Source organism: Sceloporus undulatus, chromosome 2 (genome assembly GCF_019175285.1).
Source record: "Sceloporus undulatus isolate JIND9_A2432 ecotype Alabama chromosome 2, SceUnd_v1.1, whole genome shotgun sequence".
Classification (NCBI taxonomy): Eukaryota; Metazoa; Chordata; class Lepidosauria; order Squamata; family Phrynosomatidae; genus Sceloporus; species Sceloporus undulatus.
In genome coordinates this window covers 150,714,865-150,731,682 of record NC_056523.1, presented here as the reverse complement: position 1 = coordinate 150,731,682, position 16,818 = coordinate 150,714,865, and the positions used below count along the sequence as shown (strand labels likewise).

Here is a 16,818-nt window from a genome sequence, read left to right as displayed (position 1 = left end):
ACCAAGGTCCAAAATACACTGCAGAAATAATCCAGTTTGAGACTGTTTTAACTATCCTGGCTCAGTGTTAGGGAAATTCTGGGAATTGTAGTTTATTGTGGCACCAGAGCTCTCTGACAGAGAATGCTAAATCTCACAAAAGTACAGCTCCCAGAATTCTCTAGCATACAGCCAGGGCAAGTAAAGCGGGCTCAGACTGGATTATTTCTGCAGTGTGTTTTGGATCCAAGTCACAGTGTTGATGGGAAGAGAAGAACTCCCATGAACATTATCCAATTAACAGGGAAACTAATAATAATAATAATAATAATAATGGTGGTGATGATGATGATGATGATGTTGTTTGAAATCTATCCCGTCTTCTACCCACTCTGTTAGCTGGAAGGATCCGAGGGTCATTCCAACCATACCACAGACCCTTACCTTGCTCTTATGCAATGCCAGATCAGTAAAGAAAAAATCCCATGTCATCCATGATTTGTTAGAAGAAGAGAACACCGACCTGGCCTGCTTTACCGAAACCTGGCTGGGAGAGGACAGCAGCGTAACCTGGGCTAAGACTCTCCCTGCCGGGTATGCAGTTCAGCAGCAGGTTAGGGAAAGTGGGCAAGGGGGGGGTGGCCTTGGTCTACATCACTTTGACCAGGAGACTTGGCCGGAAGACAATTACATTGAGTGTGTTTACCCAACCCTGAAGGCTAGGGACAGTCTGGGGATTCTGTTGGTTTACTGTCTACCCCATAATCCAGGGGTAGGCAAGCTTTTTGAGCCGGGGGCCGGATTGCTGTCCCTCAGACAACTGGGGGGCCGAAGCCAATAATTAAATAATTAAATAATTTTTTTAAAAAAATTAATTAAATAAATAAACTGGGAAAAATATAGGATAAAATTTTCAAATGGAGGACACTTTTTTCTAAAAAAAATGGAGGACACGCAAAAAAATTGCTGATTTTTAAAAAAATGTTAATATAAATGCATGTTTTGGAGGCTTCTATAGACAATTGTCCCCCTTGCCCGCTGCTTGCCCCCCCGTGCCCGCCTCCTCCTGATAGGCCAAAGGCCCCACGTCCTCATGTGAGAGGCCAAAGGCTCCGGCGGCAATCGGCGGCAGGACCGGGCGGGGGCCGGTCCCAAGGCCTTGCCGGGCCGCATCTGGCCCGCGGGCCGCAGGTTGCCTACCCCTGCCATAATCTAACAGATTCCCTGGCTGAGCTGACACAGCTGGTCTCGGAGCTGGTGCTGGAGTCCCCCAGACTTCTTGCCTTGGGGGACTTCAACATCCCCTTCGAGGCTGGCTCATTAGATCTTACAGGGGCAGCTCAGGAGTTCATGACTTCCATAGCAGCCATGGGTCTGTCCCAATTAGTCTTGGGTCCGACACATTGTGCAGGTAACACACTCAATGTGGTCTTCTGTACGGAACAGGAAAGCCCGTGGGCAGAGGTTATCAACATCACTGCCCTATCATGGACGGACCATTTCCTGGTTAAGATTGGCCTAAAAGCCACTACCCACACCCCCCTTGGGAGTGAAGGATCCATTAAGCTGATCCGCCCTCAAAGGCTAATGGAACCTAAAAGGTTCCAGGAAGCCCTAGAGGGTTTTATGGTTGGAAATGATGGCGATTCTGCTGACGCCCAGGTTGATACCTGGGATAAAGACCTAACCAGGGCTATAGACAGTATCGCTCCCGAGCGTCCTCTCCAGCTCGCTTCAAATAAAAAACCATGGTACACTCAAGATCTTCAGAAAATGAAGCGAGCCATGCGACGACTAGAGTGCCGCTGGCGGAAACACCAACGCTTATCTGACAAGATGCTCCTAGGAAACCTTTTAGTTTCCTATGGAGCAGCAATCGATGCAGCAAAGAACTTGTTCTGTGCTGCATGTATTGCATCTGCAAAGTCTTGTCCAGCAGGGCTATTCAGGGTGGTTAGAGAGCTAACCCAACTGCCTCCCACCCCAAACATATTACTAGAACCAACAACGGCCTGCTGTGATGCATTCAATGACTTCTTTGCCGATAAGATCTCTCAGATAAGGGACGATCTGGATGTCGGCATTACAACAGAGACTATGAGAGACGTATCCAGTGACTCTGTGGACTGTGTTAGACTGGATTGTTTTGAGCTTGTGAGTACCGATGAAGTGGACAAGCTCCTTGGACGTGTAAGGAAGACGACTTGCACTCTTGATCCCTGCCCGTCTTGGCTGACCGTTCAGGGGGGGGGGATGTTGTAACATCACTGCTTCAGACTATAATAAATGCATCCCTTAGAGAGGGGAAGTTTCCATCAGCACTTAAACATGCAGTGGTTAAGCCACTCTTAAAGAAACCCTCTCTAGACCCCCTGATAAGGAATAACTATAAGCCAGTCTCTTTATTACCATTTTTGGGCAAGGTGATCGAGAGGGCAGTCGCCTTCCAACTCCAGGCTGTCTTGTTTGAAGCCGATTTGAACCCATTTCAAACTGGCTTTAGGGCGGGATACGGATTTGAGACTGCCATGGTCGCCCTAGTTGATGATCTCCGTCTGGGCATCGACAGGGGAAGTATGACCCTGTTGGTGCTCTTGGACATTTCAGCGGCATTCGATACCATTCACCATGGTATCCTTCTGGAACGCCTGAGGGGGTTAGGTATTGGGGGCACTGCACTCCAGTGGTTCCGTTCCTACCTCTCGGGCAGATTCCAGATGGTGATGCTGGGGGACAGTTGTTCTCGTAAAAGAGAACATCTGGCATCCTTCAGGGCGCCATTCTGTCCCCCATGCTTTTTAACCTTTACATGAAGCCGCTGGGAGAGATCATCTGGAGACATGGGGCCCGGTGTAATCAATATGCCGATGACACTCAAATCCACTTCTCTGTGTCTCCGACTGTTGCAGTGACTAAGGATGGCATCTCTCCTCTGAATGCCTGCCTTGAGTCAGTAATGGGCTGGATGAGGGAAAACAAACTCAAGCTGAATCCAGAGAAAATGGAGGTGCTTGTGATAGGTGTCCCTGGTCTGGGGAAGGAGATTTCCTAACCCATCCTTGACGGGGTCACACTTCCCCTGAAGAATGAAGTTCGCAGTTTGGGAGTACTCCTGGACTCGTCTCTACAGTTGACACTAGGAGGGGCATCCTAGTTGTTCCAGGATCTGCCACAGACCTTTTCTACTCACAGTGTCGAAGGCTTTGGTGAGGTCGACAAATGTTACATAGAGCCCTTTGTTCTGCTCTCTATGGCGGGTTACACACCACCATTTAGTACGCGCTCCGCGCGTCCTAGGATTAGGAAGGGGCGTGCTAGGGTTAGGAAAGTTCTTACCTTCCTAACCGCCCCTTTCCCTAGGATGCGCGGAGCGCATAGTAAATGGCAGCGCCCGTCCACATGGGCGCTGCCATATTTACGTCTTGGATGCCCAGTGTCCAGAAGTGGCATGGCGGAAGTGATGCCGCGAGTGCGCGCCTTTTTAGCTGCGCAGGGAAAGCCTCGCGGTCTGACCGCTGGGGCTTCTCGGTGTAGCTAATGGAGCTGGCGCCAGACCGCCCGCTTTTGGGTGGTCTGTAACGCGCTTACATTTCTCTTGCAGTTATCTAAGGGCAAATACCATATCTGTAGTGCTCCTATTAGCTCTAAAGCAACATTGGCTTTCAGGAAGAAGTTCTTCTGCAATAGCAGGAACTAATCTGTTCAGGAGTATCCTTGCAAGGATTTTTCCAGCGATGGAGAGCAATGTTAGAGCAATCGTATTTTGCTCCCTTTTTTATACAGAGTGATGATGACTGCATCTCGGAGATCTGATGGCAGTTCGCCTTTTCCCCAGCAACTGACAAGGAGCTCGTGGAGTTTAGCATGGAGTACATGACCTCCATGTTTCCAAGCTTCAGGTGGAATTCCATCAATCCCGGCAGCCTTGCCATTTTTCATCTGTTGTATGGCCTTAAGGGTTTCTTCTAAAGTGGGAGCTATGTCCAATTCATTTTTCATCGGTTGTTGTGTCATATGTTGAATAGCTGAGTCTTGGACTACTCGATTGGCACTAAAGAGGCTTTGGAAATTTCAGCCCATCGGTTCAGAATGGGAGCTTTATCTGTGATTAGTGTTTGACCATCTGTACTGTATAGGGAGCTTCGGATCTGATATGTAGGTCCAAATACTGCCCCCCCCCAAATTCCTCAAAATGATCATCCTGCTACATGAAGGCCAGCAAGGTCAAGTCAGATATGGCGACACTCTCTCAGAGCCAGGAGTACATGGTGTCAACTTCGGCTGATACACCAACTGCATCCCTACCTGGCTCAGGGGGACTTTGAAACAGTAGTACATGCACTGGTAATCTCTCGTTTAGATTTCTGTAACGCGCTCTACATGGGGCTACCTTTGTACCAAGTTTGGAAGCTCCAATTGATTCAGAATGCTGCAGCCACACTGATCACCAAGACACCGAGGTCAGAGCACATTACACCGGTGTTGAAATCTCTACATTGGTTGCCAATTAGCTTCCGGGCGCAATACAAAGTGTCAGTTATTACCTATAAAGCCCTACATGGCCTGGGCCCGAGTTACTTAAGGGAACGCCTCTCCCTACATAATCTGCCCCGCACTCTCAGGACATCTGGCACAAAAATATTAGAACACCCCCAAAACAGGTTGAAAACCACCTCTTGTAAAATGTTTTCTGCGATGGCCCCTAAACTTTGGAACAACTTACTGGAAGAGGTCCGTCTTATACCTTCTTTGGAAGCCTTCAAGAGGGCACTGAAGACGGATCTCTTCCGGCGGGCCTATCCAATGGATCTCCTCTAATCTGATTTTGAACATCTGAATATGATGACTCGATTCTTACGACTGTGAGCGATACTGTAACATCTCTTTCCCTTTTTATTTTTGATTGATGTATTTTGTATGTATTTTATGATGTTTTTACTGTTGTAATTCCGCTTCGATCTGCAGAGAGAAGCGGGAGATATAAATAAAAATTATTATTATTATTATTATTATTATTATTATTATTATTATTATTATTATTATTATCATCATCATTATTAACAACAATAATAATATTTATTTATATTCCACTTAATCTCTAGGAATCCAAGCAGATTACAAAAGTAAAGCAAAATACAGTTAAAAGAGAATACATTAAAAATCCCAAGATCCCCAACTCTCCTCTGAAATTGCAAATTTTAGAGCATGAATGGGCTACAATCTCCATTCTATGATATCCACCAAACAAAGTGGTTTCTGATCAGTCTCTTGTACTTGTTTCTTCTTCTTTTAAAATATAAAAACAGTGGCAGGGAGGAAATTCATCACAGTTGGTTATAGCGCTGTGGACAGAACTATTTAACTGTTTCCAAGCCATATTTCCAGTCTAAACCACACCTCCAAAACTGTTCTTTATCCCACAGGGAAAATGTACAGATACTTGTAAAAACTGAAGTATCTGTATGTGTTCTCTCAAGGGACAAGTAGCAACTCATCTAGCTTGGCCCTTATTCTCACATTTAGGAATGTTTTCCTCACTTGAAAGGTAAAGCTAGTTTGATTTAGCCATTACCTCAACTTCTCTACAGAGCAGCCACAAAAGTCAAGGGGGGTGGGGAGGAAATGGGGTGGTTTAAATTCAGATCAAGCCAGGCTCAAATATGCTCACCGAAAAGAAATGGGATGGTTTTTGGTTTATCTGAAAAGAAGTGAGATGGTTTTCCCCTGCACTTTAACAATGCCAATGGACCTCAGAGGTCTATTAGGAAGGAAACCAAGATTGAAGGATCTTTGGCGTTCAATGCCACGTTGCATATTACATTTATTTTCACAGAAATCACCTTCTGGCAGGTGTATTTGGAGCAAAAGTAAGACTTATTTTGTGTTTTGTAGGAACTAAACACACGGGTGGTGAGATGCTGCCCCTTTTTGCCCTGAATAGAGGCTCTAGAGGGAACCAAAAAAAAAAAAAAAAAGCCCTGAAAAGGGGCTTCTTTTTGCTTCCTGGAAGTGGCGCCATAGGCTGTTGTGGTTTGGGCGCTACACCTGGCATGCACCATCATGGTGCGCGCCAATATGGTGCCCAGGCGGCGCAGTAAGGGTTTTGAGTGTGCGGATGCTCAGCCCTTACAGCGCGTACAGGCCGACACAAAGTGCTGGTCTGTACAGCTTTGTAGTCTTCAGTTGTTTTCAGTTTCCTCCAGCAGGCTTATGATCAGGTTTGGAACAATGAATGTATGTAGTGAAAGCATCCTGCAGAAAGTCTTCTAGATCACCCCATGGCATTTTACTGTATGAAGAAACAGAGCAACAAATGGTTTCCCTCACTCACCCAAAACTCAATGTACGTATAGTACTTAAACCTAGTCAAGTTATTTTGGCCTGTAAGGCAGAAAAGTGCCACCAGCACTTTCTGTCTCAGTAAAAATGCAGGAAGAATACATTCAGTAACTATCAGTTTGCTGTTCTTTCACAACATCCACAATCTGCTTCTAGGGCAATCACTTCACTCTGCCTAATAGTAGAGTTGGTTCTATCAGAAAATCAGGTTTGTCATATTGTTATCTGCAATAAGGAAATGGCTCAGTGTAAATATGAATGGACATTACAGATTAGCAAGCTACAGCCATGTTATTGGGAAGTAAATATATCAAAATAGGCCAGGCATCCTGTTAAATTCAACTGGTCTCTATCTGGATTAGCTTTCTTTCTTTCTTTCTTTCTTTCTTTCTTATTAACTAAACACACAAACAAATAAATATTAGACTTTATGTGATAATGGCAATTCTTAGGATTTCTAAGATGTCTTTAAAAAAGCAATGGGCCTACAGTAGCACATTATGCAATGAAAATTATTTGCAAATGGACAGCATCTTTAACCTCCCTCCTCAACACTACTAACAAAGAAGACATTGTGTCAAGGCTTGACACAGATTGATGTTTTCTTTGTGGTGTGAGTGTGTATGAGTCCATTGAAAACTTGTGCCTTGAATCTTCTGAGTTGCAGTTTTAGAGCTGAGCAGGGGGCCTGAAAAGAGGGGAAATGGCATAAAACATCCTAAATGGCTCTGGCCAAAATCCTTGCTGTGAGTCTTCTCAGGCTGTGCCAAGAATAACCACAAATATCCAAGGAGAGGGAAGCCAGTAAGGCAGAGCCTGAATGCAGAACCGGCTTCCTCTCTACACAGCAGGGCACTAAAGATACAGGTTCTAAACCTCAGCAGTGTCCTTGGCTTCAAGAAGGATTCACCACCCGTCAGAGTAATTGGCGGTAGACATGGCTAATAAGCCTCTCCTTATTTCCTTTCTTCTTGGGCTTTGATCTCCAAATATGTAACTTGCAGATGCTTTGAAGCACATGGATGGAAGAAAGGGGAGGGGAGCAGGTGGTGAAAAGGAACAAAGGAAATGTCTGTGGAGAACAGAGCACAGAGCCTCAGACTACAGAGGCACATGTGTATTTTGCCCGGCATCAAATGTGGCCTGAGGTCACCAAGTCAGTTGTTCTACTGGATCTCAGCCTGGTACTTGATCAGTTAGGAATGCACACTCAGCAGCACACTCCAGCTCAGTGGTCAGGATTCAAGTCAGCAAGGTTCCCAAGCAACACTGCTTGAGACTGGAGCACAGGGGAAGTGGGCCTAAGGATGCAAGGTACAACTCAGTTGAGATAGTGGCAGAGTCATGTTGGTTTGTTGTGGGATGCAAATACCAAATTAAGAGGAGCAGGATAGCATTGGAACCCCCAAAAGTTACTTTTTTCCAACTACAGAATCCCAGTGGACATACTGGCTGGGAGGTCCTGGGAATAATGGTCCAATTCCCCCCCCCCCCAGCTCCTTAAGGCATAAATTGAGAGGATGGGGAAGGGGACACAGGGCTGAATTACTAGTGCTGACTGTTGCTTTGCCAAAGAAGATCCTTCTAGATCCACATATGAAAACATTTGGGTCCAAAGGAGAAAACAAAAGTCCAGGCGTTGTCTATGGTTTGTTGGGATCATACCCTCTTGGTCTTGCTGGATTTTTTTTTAACATCATTAAGTTTTGAAGAAAGAATAGATTTTATTGGTTGTTACTGAATTGACGTTGTAAGGAGACAGCAGAGAGGGGATGCAGGCTAGTATCACTAGATGGTATTAGATCATTTTAATAATTTATACTTGATACAACAATATTTGAGTGCCTTTCTCTCCACTCTCTATGACCCATTCCTGTTTAATTGCTATTCCATGAAAGAAAAGATCTCCTTCACTTGAATACCCAGTGAAAGCCAAGTGGCTGATGGATCACCTTTCCCTACCTGCTTGCTGGGTCCTGGCCTTGATAGGTGGACTGCGGGGCCCATCACCCGCAGCATTGAAGGCCAGGATGCTGACAAGATAGGCAGTGTAGCCAGTAAGATTCTTTAGTTTGACACTATTCTCTGGTAGGAAGAGAGTTTTCACTTTTTCGGTTTCATTCTGCCGCTGGGCCTCCCAGAAATAGATCTGTGGGGTGGGGAAAATGGAGTGAGAACAGCGGTCACAGTGGAGGAAAGGCAAATAGGAAAAGAAAAGGTTGAGAATGGCATAATAATACAGCTGCCCCCCCACATTTGCAGCTTTAACCTTTGTGGATTTTATTATTCAAGGATTATTTGCTGCCGCCGCCATTATTGTCATAAGTGATTTTTAACAGGGGCTGGAAGCCTCACAAAACTGAGAAAACAAGTCCCTATTAAAAATGGCATAGGGTATTAGTGGAGGCAGTAGCAAGCTTCACCAGCCATCTGGTTCAGCCTTGCGAAGGAATCGCACTGCCTTGAAAGCATTCATGGTGGGTTGAATCCACTTATCGTACTTTTTGTGCATGTGTTAAATATGGTTTGAGTTGCCTACAGTTATTTGTGGTTTCCCCACTTTAGTGGGGATCCTATGCCCCTAACACCAGCAAATACGAATGGCTGATGGTACTCGCTTCACTCTTTGTGCTCATTAGGTGGTGCCTGAGGTGCTGCTCTTCCAAGATACAGAGCAGTAATGGTTTTTCAAATTAATATTCCCTTACCAGTCTATATATGATTTCACAGCTTTGATTTAACATACTGAAAGCAAATTTCTGGCCCATAATGCATTGTAATTTTTAACAATTATTTTACTACACTGACTAAAACTGCCCCATCGATTAAATAATAAACACACTAATCAAAGCTTTCAGATCTAAGAGTCGAACAGGATAACACTTAAGAAATGTATCAGGAATCAGGTATCACAGTATCTCTTTCTTCATTAAAAGCAGTGGTTTGGGCAGCAATTTGGACTGGGAGTTTGACTCAGCTCTTGTCCCCAGACTGAAATCACATGCCCCTTAAACTGCTAAATGTTAAATACGAACTGTGAAAAGAAAGAAATACAGACAACTTTCTTATACCAGTTTCCCTCCACTTCCTTTCCAAGACAATACTTTGGCAAGAGTTTTAAGTTGGGGAAATGATCCTGTAAGAAAATGTTAAGCTTTCTTGTTGGCATTTACTTTTAACAAAAAGAGGGGGGAAATGGAAACATCTAACTTACATAAAGAGGGGGACTGATTTTGCATGCATATTTCCCCCTTGTTTCTGCCTGTCTCTGGGCAGTGATGGAAGAAACCAAGTTGTGTGGATTCCTCCTCTTACCAACCCTGAGAAAGTTTGTCAACATGAGCTTTTCTGAGTAATGCAGGAGGAAGAGAGAACAGGAGGACACTAAATATGAGGATGAAGCAGTGGCAATGCTGTATCTCTTATACATATTTTGAATTGATGGCCACCACTGTGTTCTGAGAATTTCTGTACTGGCCTGTGAAAACATGTTCCTAATCGAAATGAGATGAACTGAGTACCTTAAAAGGTAACTTTTTTCTCTGAGGCTCTCAATGGGGAGGCAAGTTCTTTCTATTTCAGAGGAAGGTGCAGATTAGGATGTATTCCTCCCTGAACTAGGCAAGACAGTACAAGCAAATTATTTTTGCTGCTAGAGCATTGGGATGAAGAGGGTGACCCCCCCCCCAAAAAAAAAACACAACTTGTAGTTCTGAAGTCATTCTTGAGCAATATCCAAACCTCCACAGAGAAGCTGGACCATCCTGTGAAGCCATAAAGTCAAGGCGCCAAAAGGATGGCAACAAACAGGCTCCATGACAACACTTTTCAGCACCCTTGCAGTTTCCTAGGAAACAAGAAAGCAGCTTTCCAAAACTCCTGTCCCAATGACTTATAAAATGCCCCACTGATCACTTGCTGAGGTGTATGAAGCCAAGATGAAGAGTGGCTCTGTAGGGATACACAAAAGATTAGTTCCATCTCCACTGTGCCATGGCTGAGTGTAGTGTCAATTGCTACAAGTCAGGGGACATACTGATATGGGTTTTTAACATAATTCAAGGGAAGACTATGCTGGATTAGCATGAAACATGAAACATATCAGCTGAGCACGACAAGCACATTTAAAATGCTTGTGTGCATGTACGTGTGTGCTTGTTTGTCTGTGCCTGTGTGCATCTGTCACACAATCTAATTCAATATTACTATGAAACTCAGTAGAAAATTCAGTTACCTTCCTTTTCATTTAGGTTCACAATGAATCCCATTGTGGGAGAAAGGCAGGATATAAATCCTTGAAATAAATAAATAGGTTGGTGGGGAATTTAACTATTATATTTATGTTTATTTTCCATTTAAATTTAAATTAAATACTGTACTGAAAGCCTTATTTCATTGAAAATGAAAAAAGGCACCCATTATTTTATAGCCACCCCGCTCCACACCCTTGCTCCTATTCTGAACTTGAGAGAGAAGGATAATGGTGTGTAAACTGTGCCATGTTTGTGTTCTTGCCAGAAGATTTGCCATGCTGTATCTGGAGCAACTGCAAACTAGTTGCCCAATTGGAGGAAAAGGTGCAGCAGCTTGAGGCCCATGTATTTATACTTCAACTTATCAGGGAGAGTGAAGGTTTTATTAAGAAAAGGTGGAGCGGGGTCTTCTGGAATGACAAGAAATGGGGTATGCCTCCAGAGAGGGTAACAATTCTCCATCCCAGTAGGAAGTTCCTTGAAGGAATGTGATATACAGAAGTGGAACTATCAAGAACCATGCTTCAAGCCTGGAGCTAAGCAACTGCTTCCAAACTCTCCCCTGAATAGGGGATTAAGAGCCACAGGAAGAGGGAAAAGAGCCCCACGCCTCTCAAGATAGAGAGGCATCCTTGGAGGGTACTATGGATGGAAGAACTATTGTCAGTTCCCAGAAGAAGAAAAGACATGTAGTAGTAGTAGGTGATTCTTTGTTGTGAGGAACAGAAGCAGTGGTGTCTAGGCCTGATATGATGTCTCGAGACCTATGCTTTCTCCTGGGGGTGAAGATCCAGGATGTAACAGGGAGAATGTCAAGCCCATCGATCATTACCCTTCCTTCTGATCCATGCTGGAATCAATGATACAGCAACTAGTGATATTGCAAGAGACTAGACTTGAGACCCTTGGGAGGCAGCTAAAGGCGCTTGGGCACAGGTTATTTTTTCATCTCTCCTTCCTCTTGAAAGACAAAGCCCAGGAGGAGGGTAAGGAATACAAGAAGTGAACAATTGGCTTGGTAGATGGTGCTGTTAAAGATTTGGGTTCTTGTAACATGCTCTCTATTTTTATGAAGAGGGACTTCTGGCAGGAGAAGGATTGCATTTGACAGCCATTCAATGATGCGGGGGGATTGGACCAATAGTACTAGAACCCAAGAGGGGACAGAAAAAAACAACTATAACGAATCAGAATGGGCAGAATGACTAATGGTCTTAGATGTCTCTGTACTAATGCACAGAGCATGGGAAATAAACAAGATGAACTTGAACTTTTAATACTTATTATTTTATATGCATAATTGAAACCTGGTGAGATAAATCTCATGATAGGAGCAGATAGAAGAATATAACCTATTCCAAAGAAATAGACCAAACAGGAAAGGCAGAACAGTAGTATTGTATATCAAGAATGTGTACACATGTGAGGAGATCCATGACTTAGAGCATGGAAATAGCTTGAGAGCCTTTTGGTAAATATTCAAGGGGAAAGAAACAACATCTACTATAGGTCCCCCAGCCAGACTGAAAGTTTGGATGTCACCTTCCTATGACCAGTTAACAAATACAGTGGGCCTTTGCTTTACGTGGGGAATCCCCTGCCTAAAGCAAAAAGCATAAGCTTGAGCCCCATTATATCCATGGGGCTCGTGCTTGCCGCGCAGCAATGCGTGTGTGTGGGGCACTTGCCCATTTCCCAGGCGGCTTCAGCATATGCTGAAAGCCACCTATAAGGAGGCCGTGTATGGCGCGAGCTCACTGTATTCTAAAAGAAGAGATAAAGTAGTAATGACAGCTACCCTGATAGTTGTTGGAAGTCACACTCAGCTAAGAGTATAAGGTCCAACAAAAGATTTTCGTTGAAGATTAGGAGCCTCAGTGTCCAGGGCAGAACACAGGGAGGCTACTCGGTAAGTGGTTTCAGTCTTGTGACCTCAATTTTTAAATTACATAAATTTAGGATTAATAAAAGGAAAGAAGTAGTTTTGTCTAAATCCAAAACAGCCAGACTTAGGGTAAAGAACCAGCAAAATAAGTTTTCTCTTTAGAACTATATCTCATTTAATTCATTACTAGTCTAGTTAATAACTTAATTCTGGAAAAGGTTGATGCTGAAATTCCAACTTAAGTCAATCACTTCAGTTTAAAAAGAATTTTAATTACATTTCCTTTTTTATTTGATTTCTCTCCCCAATTTAATTGATTTTAAGAGTCAGTTACTGTCTCTGTTTTGCATACGCCTATAAACATCTTAGAAACAGTTCTCCAGGAACAAATGTATGTATCCCTGAGAACGTACAAAACCACAGCACCCTATTTGAGGTTCAACAGCATCACTTGCTGGTAAAGTGTGAAACTACATCTTTTTTTCCAGGAACAAAGGTGGCTATTGTTTAGCCAGGTTGCTGCAGCCGAAATCCTCTGGTCATCCTATTGTAAATACTTTTAAAGATAGTGTACATCTTTAGTGCCTGGATGCAGCCCTGCAGCCTATCAGTGGCCAGGGAGGAGCAGAGATGTATCAGGGAGCTTCTAGCTGTCCCAGCATACTTGGGGAAGAACCAGCCCCCCAATAGCAACATAAGAGTGCTGGCAGAGATCTATAGGCCAGCTGGATCTTGTCCTTGGTCCTCTTCTATAGATGAACCCAACCAGACTATCCTTGTCTTTAAAAGGGGGGGAGGATGGAATGGTTGCTAAACAACTGTAAGCTATTTGCATCTGGAGAGGTAGCCGTTAAAGGAAAAATAATCAAGACTGTTGTAGCTCTTTAATGACCCACTCATTTATTTACTAGTGTCAGGGTATTCGATTTATCACCATCTGTTAAAGCTCATGTCATAATAAATTTGTTTGCCAGGTGTCACAAGGCACTCTAGTGTAAGGTACCTCTAGACCAGTGGTTGTTGTGGTGAACCCCAACCATAAAATTATTTTCGTTTCTACTTCATAACTGTACTTTTGCTACTGTTTTCCAACGGTCTTAGGTGACCCCTGTGAAAGGGTCATTCGACCTCCAAAGGGGTTGTGACCCACAGGTTGAGAACCACTGCTCTAGACCATCTAGACTGAGACTATGCACTGGGACAAAATTTATGTTACCACAGGAGCAGGCAACCTGCATTCTCCGTATGCTAGATTTCCATCAGTTCAAGCCACCATGCTCATTGCTCAGGAATGATGGGACCTTTAACAGAATAACACCTGGAGAGCCACAGGCTTCTTACCCTGCATGACAACAAATATTCCTCAGATTATCCTGAATAGCCATAAAGAACACTGTGACTTGGCTCACAAGTTCAAGTTGGAACATTTCCCCAAGGTGAGGAGTGAGCCCACTTTTCTTCATAGACTAAATTCCTTCTTTGCCTCCATCCCCATTGCTTTCTACCTTGTAGCCTTGGACATCTCCATTCTGTGCCTCAGGAGGTGGAGGCTCCCATGTGATGTCAAGCTGGATGGCTGTAGCACTTTGGATGGCAACATTTTGTGGTGCAGCTGTGGGAACTGAGGGAGAACAGAGGGAATAACAGTGAGACAACAGAAGCTGGAGAAGATGACATTCTCACAATCCCATGGAGAGACAGGAGATGTGTTGTTCTGAACTGAATATTTATCCTTAAATATGACCTGTAAAGTCCCTGACTTTGGTCATGGCCATGTACGTCTTGGGATCCAGGCCAACACACCTGCTGTTGGCAGTTGCCTCTTTTGTGGATTTCCTGGGTAGGATTAGTAGCTAACAGGAATAAAACTTGCTCTAAAGCTGCAAGTAATACAGTCTCCACTATCTCAATCAATGGAAGAAACTGAAGCCTAGGTTATAGCCTTGAGCTAGAACAGGGCAGGTCTGAGGATCTACAACAACATGAACAACTGAATAGAAGGTGGCTCAGCTTACCAGCCTCCCCAACAAACACCTCCTGTGGTGAACTGGTGGGTCCCTCACCCACAGCATTGTAGACACTCATTCGAATCTCATAGCGGCGATGCTTGTTTAGATCTATAGAAAAGGTGAGAAATGGAGAAAGACAAATATCACCAGGGAAGCAGAGGCTACCTTTTAATTCCCAGGCAGCCTCAGGATAGCAGGGCACAAGTTCTGTCTTTCATGCTTTCATCCCCCCCTCCCTTTCACTTGCTCTCTACCTAACACCCCTTAACAGTGGCAATGACAATGACTATTCTCTCGGGAAGATAAAGCCAGAATAATTCTCCAGAAGAAAGTGGGACAGAATGAGAGTGGTAGTTCATTGCTTGACTTTCACTATGTAAATACCTGGTATAAGTTTTTAAAAAGCATGTCACTAGCCCCAATATTGTGAACAAATGCATACCAAGATGAAGGGAATAGCTTTTCTCTAAACTGAATTTAGAAAAGGGAAATATTTCCCATCAGAGGCCAACTGGTTCCAGGTCCCACTTATTCAGAGTACACTCTGGACCTGGTTTTCTATGCTGGGTCAAATGATGGTAATTTATATTTGGAGGGAATTTTCTGCAGTTTCCTAGTCATGGACCGACCACTACCTGGGACTGGGATTTTTTTGTATGGGTCAGAAACTGATTAAGATCAGTCTCAGAAACTGGTGGATTTCAACAGATTTCTGATGATTCTTGACAATTTTTCTGCTATTGATGGCTAGGTTGGTCTTTGGAATGGGAAAATGATCTGGGCAATTGATGCAATGTATGAAGAGAGACCACAAACACAAGCAGGCACAAATGCACAGCCAATCCACACCCACTTACTGTCCAGCTCATACTGTGTGAGGGAGGCCTCTGTCAAGTTCTTCATGGCATATGTTGCTGTGGGAGGGCAGGTGGTCAAAAGGGAAAAGCAGTCAATGCAGGTTAGCCACATGAAAACAAACATCTTGACAATGCAAGCAGAATGAACAGACATCACTGATAGGAAAAAAGCAGCTAGGAGAGAAACTTACAACCACAAAAAAGAACAGTAAGGAGTCTTCAACAAAGGGCTGGGAAAAGGAACAAGTACCCAGAAAGGGAGAAATCAATCCCTTTCATTGCCAAAGGTAGACAAAGCTGGCTAGAACTAACTGTGGGCATTTAGACAGCCTAGCTATAACTTCCACAGTGGCCCACTCAGGCACCTATTAAATAAATCCACCAGTTCCACAAAGAAGGAAAGTTGCCTTTCATGAAAGCTGGCACAAAAAGGTTCACACTAGGAAGGCTGAATACTTTGACAGCCTGCTGGGAACTTTCGGCAGAAGCATAACGACATGCCTAATGAAGAATTACTTATTAGTCTTTGACTTCTTTTCGGAAGTTTGCAACACTGATTTTATTATTACAAAGAGAAGTTCTGAGTAAGCGGTCATTTTGTTCTTGTAGGGAGCATTAGAAAGACTGGGTACATTGGGTTTCACTAGTGGCTGTGCTTGGCACTAGGGTTTGTTGGCTGGAAAATTGCTTCACATGATGGCAGTAGTGTGTGTGTATGTTTTGAAAACAATGGCAAACTCTGTAAGGCTGCTGAGCATACTGGATTCTGATTTTTCCCAGTTTCTACAACCCTCACTATGCACAATAATACTCACAGGTCAGCTCTGTCCATCTTGCATTGGGATTGCCAATACTGCGTGCAGTGAAACCTCTCACCCCTTCATAAGCCAGCTCCCGATAGCGGATACGGAAGCCAAGCAGGATGCCATTGATTTTGTCCTCAGATGGAGCCTATGTCATCAGAAATGGATAATGAGACAAGGGACATGTCTACACGGGATATTTGCATAATTTTCCCTCTGCCCTTACATCACCTTCTCCACAAGAGGCAGAGCAAAAGACTGCAGACTGTCTTCACATGGGAAGGGGAGTTCAACAGTGAATACGGACCATCCCTCCCTTAATGTGAATTTTAAAAACTCACAATTTGCTCAGGATCTTCTCAGAAAAGCCAGAACACTCCAGAGTTCATACAGCATCCTGGCACTGCTGCTGGCATAAGCTACTCCCTCTGATAGGGATGCCATAATCCGGCGGACCCCGTGACAAACCCGCTTTTGGGGGCTCCCTCCCGGTCCCGGTCCGGTTTGGCCCCCAGCCCCCGGTTTGGGGCCCGCGCGGTGCCAACCCACCTTCCCCTGCCTCCCCGCGTGGCTGTGCCACCCACCTCCTCCTCCTCCTCCTCAGTTCGGAAGCGGGGGAGGGTGGCGGGGAGGTGGGGAGGGGGCTCAGGCGTGTGCAGGAGGCGCACCTCCTTCTCCTCCTCCTCCGTTCCA

General features: G+C 44.4%; 1 protein-coding gene across 4 annotated transcripts in view; it reads right to left on the bottom strand.

Annotated features, from left to right (window-relative positions):
• Positions 1–16,818, bottom strand: part of SDK2 (sidekick cell adhesion molecule 2) — a 412,765-nt gene that overhangs the window by 23,033 nt on the left and 372,914 nt on the right. For 2 of the 4 annotated variants that reach the window (XM_042452124.1, XM_042452125.1), the window contains exons 33-37: positions 16,138–16,273; positions 15,323–15,379; positions 14,472–14,573; positions 13,962–14,077; positions 8,281–8,467 (exon numbers count right to left, since the gene is read on the bottom strand). In XM_042452124.1, the coding sequence (XP_042308058.1) occupies positions 8,281–8,467; positions 13,962–14,077; positions 14,472–14,573; positions 15,323–15,379; positions 16,138–16,273 (598 nt within the window). The remainder of the gene's footprint in view (positions 1–8,280; positions 8,468–13,961; positions 14,078–14,471; positions 14,574–15,322; positions 15,380–16,137; positions 16,274–16,818) is intronic. The other 2 variants (XM_042452127.1, XM_042452128.1) reach the window with 1 other exon arrangement.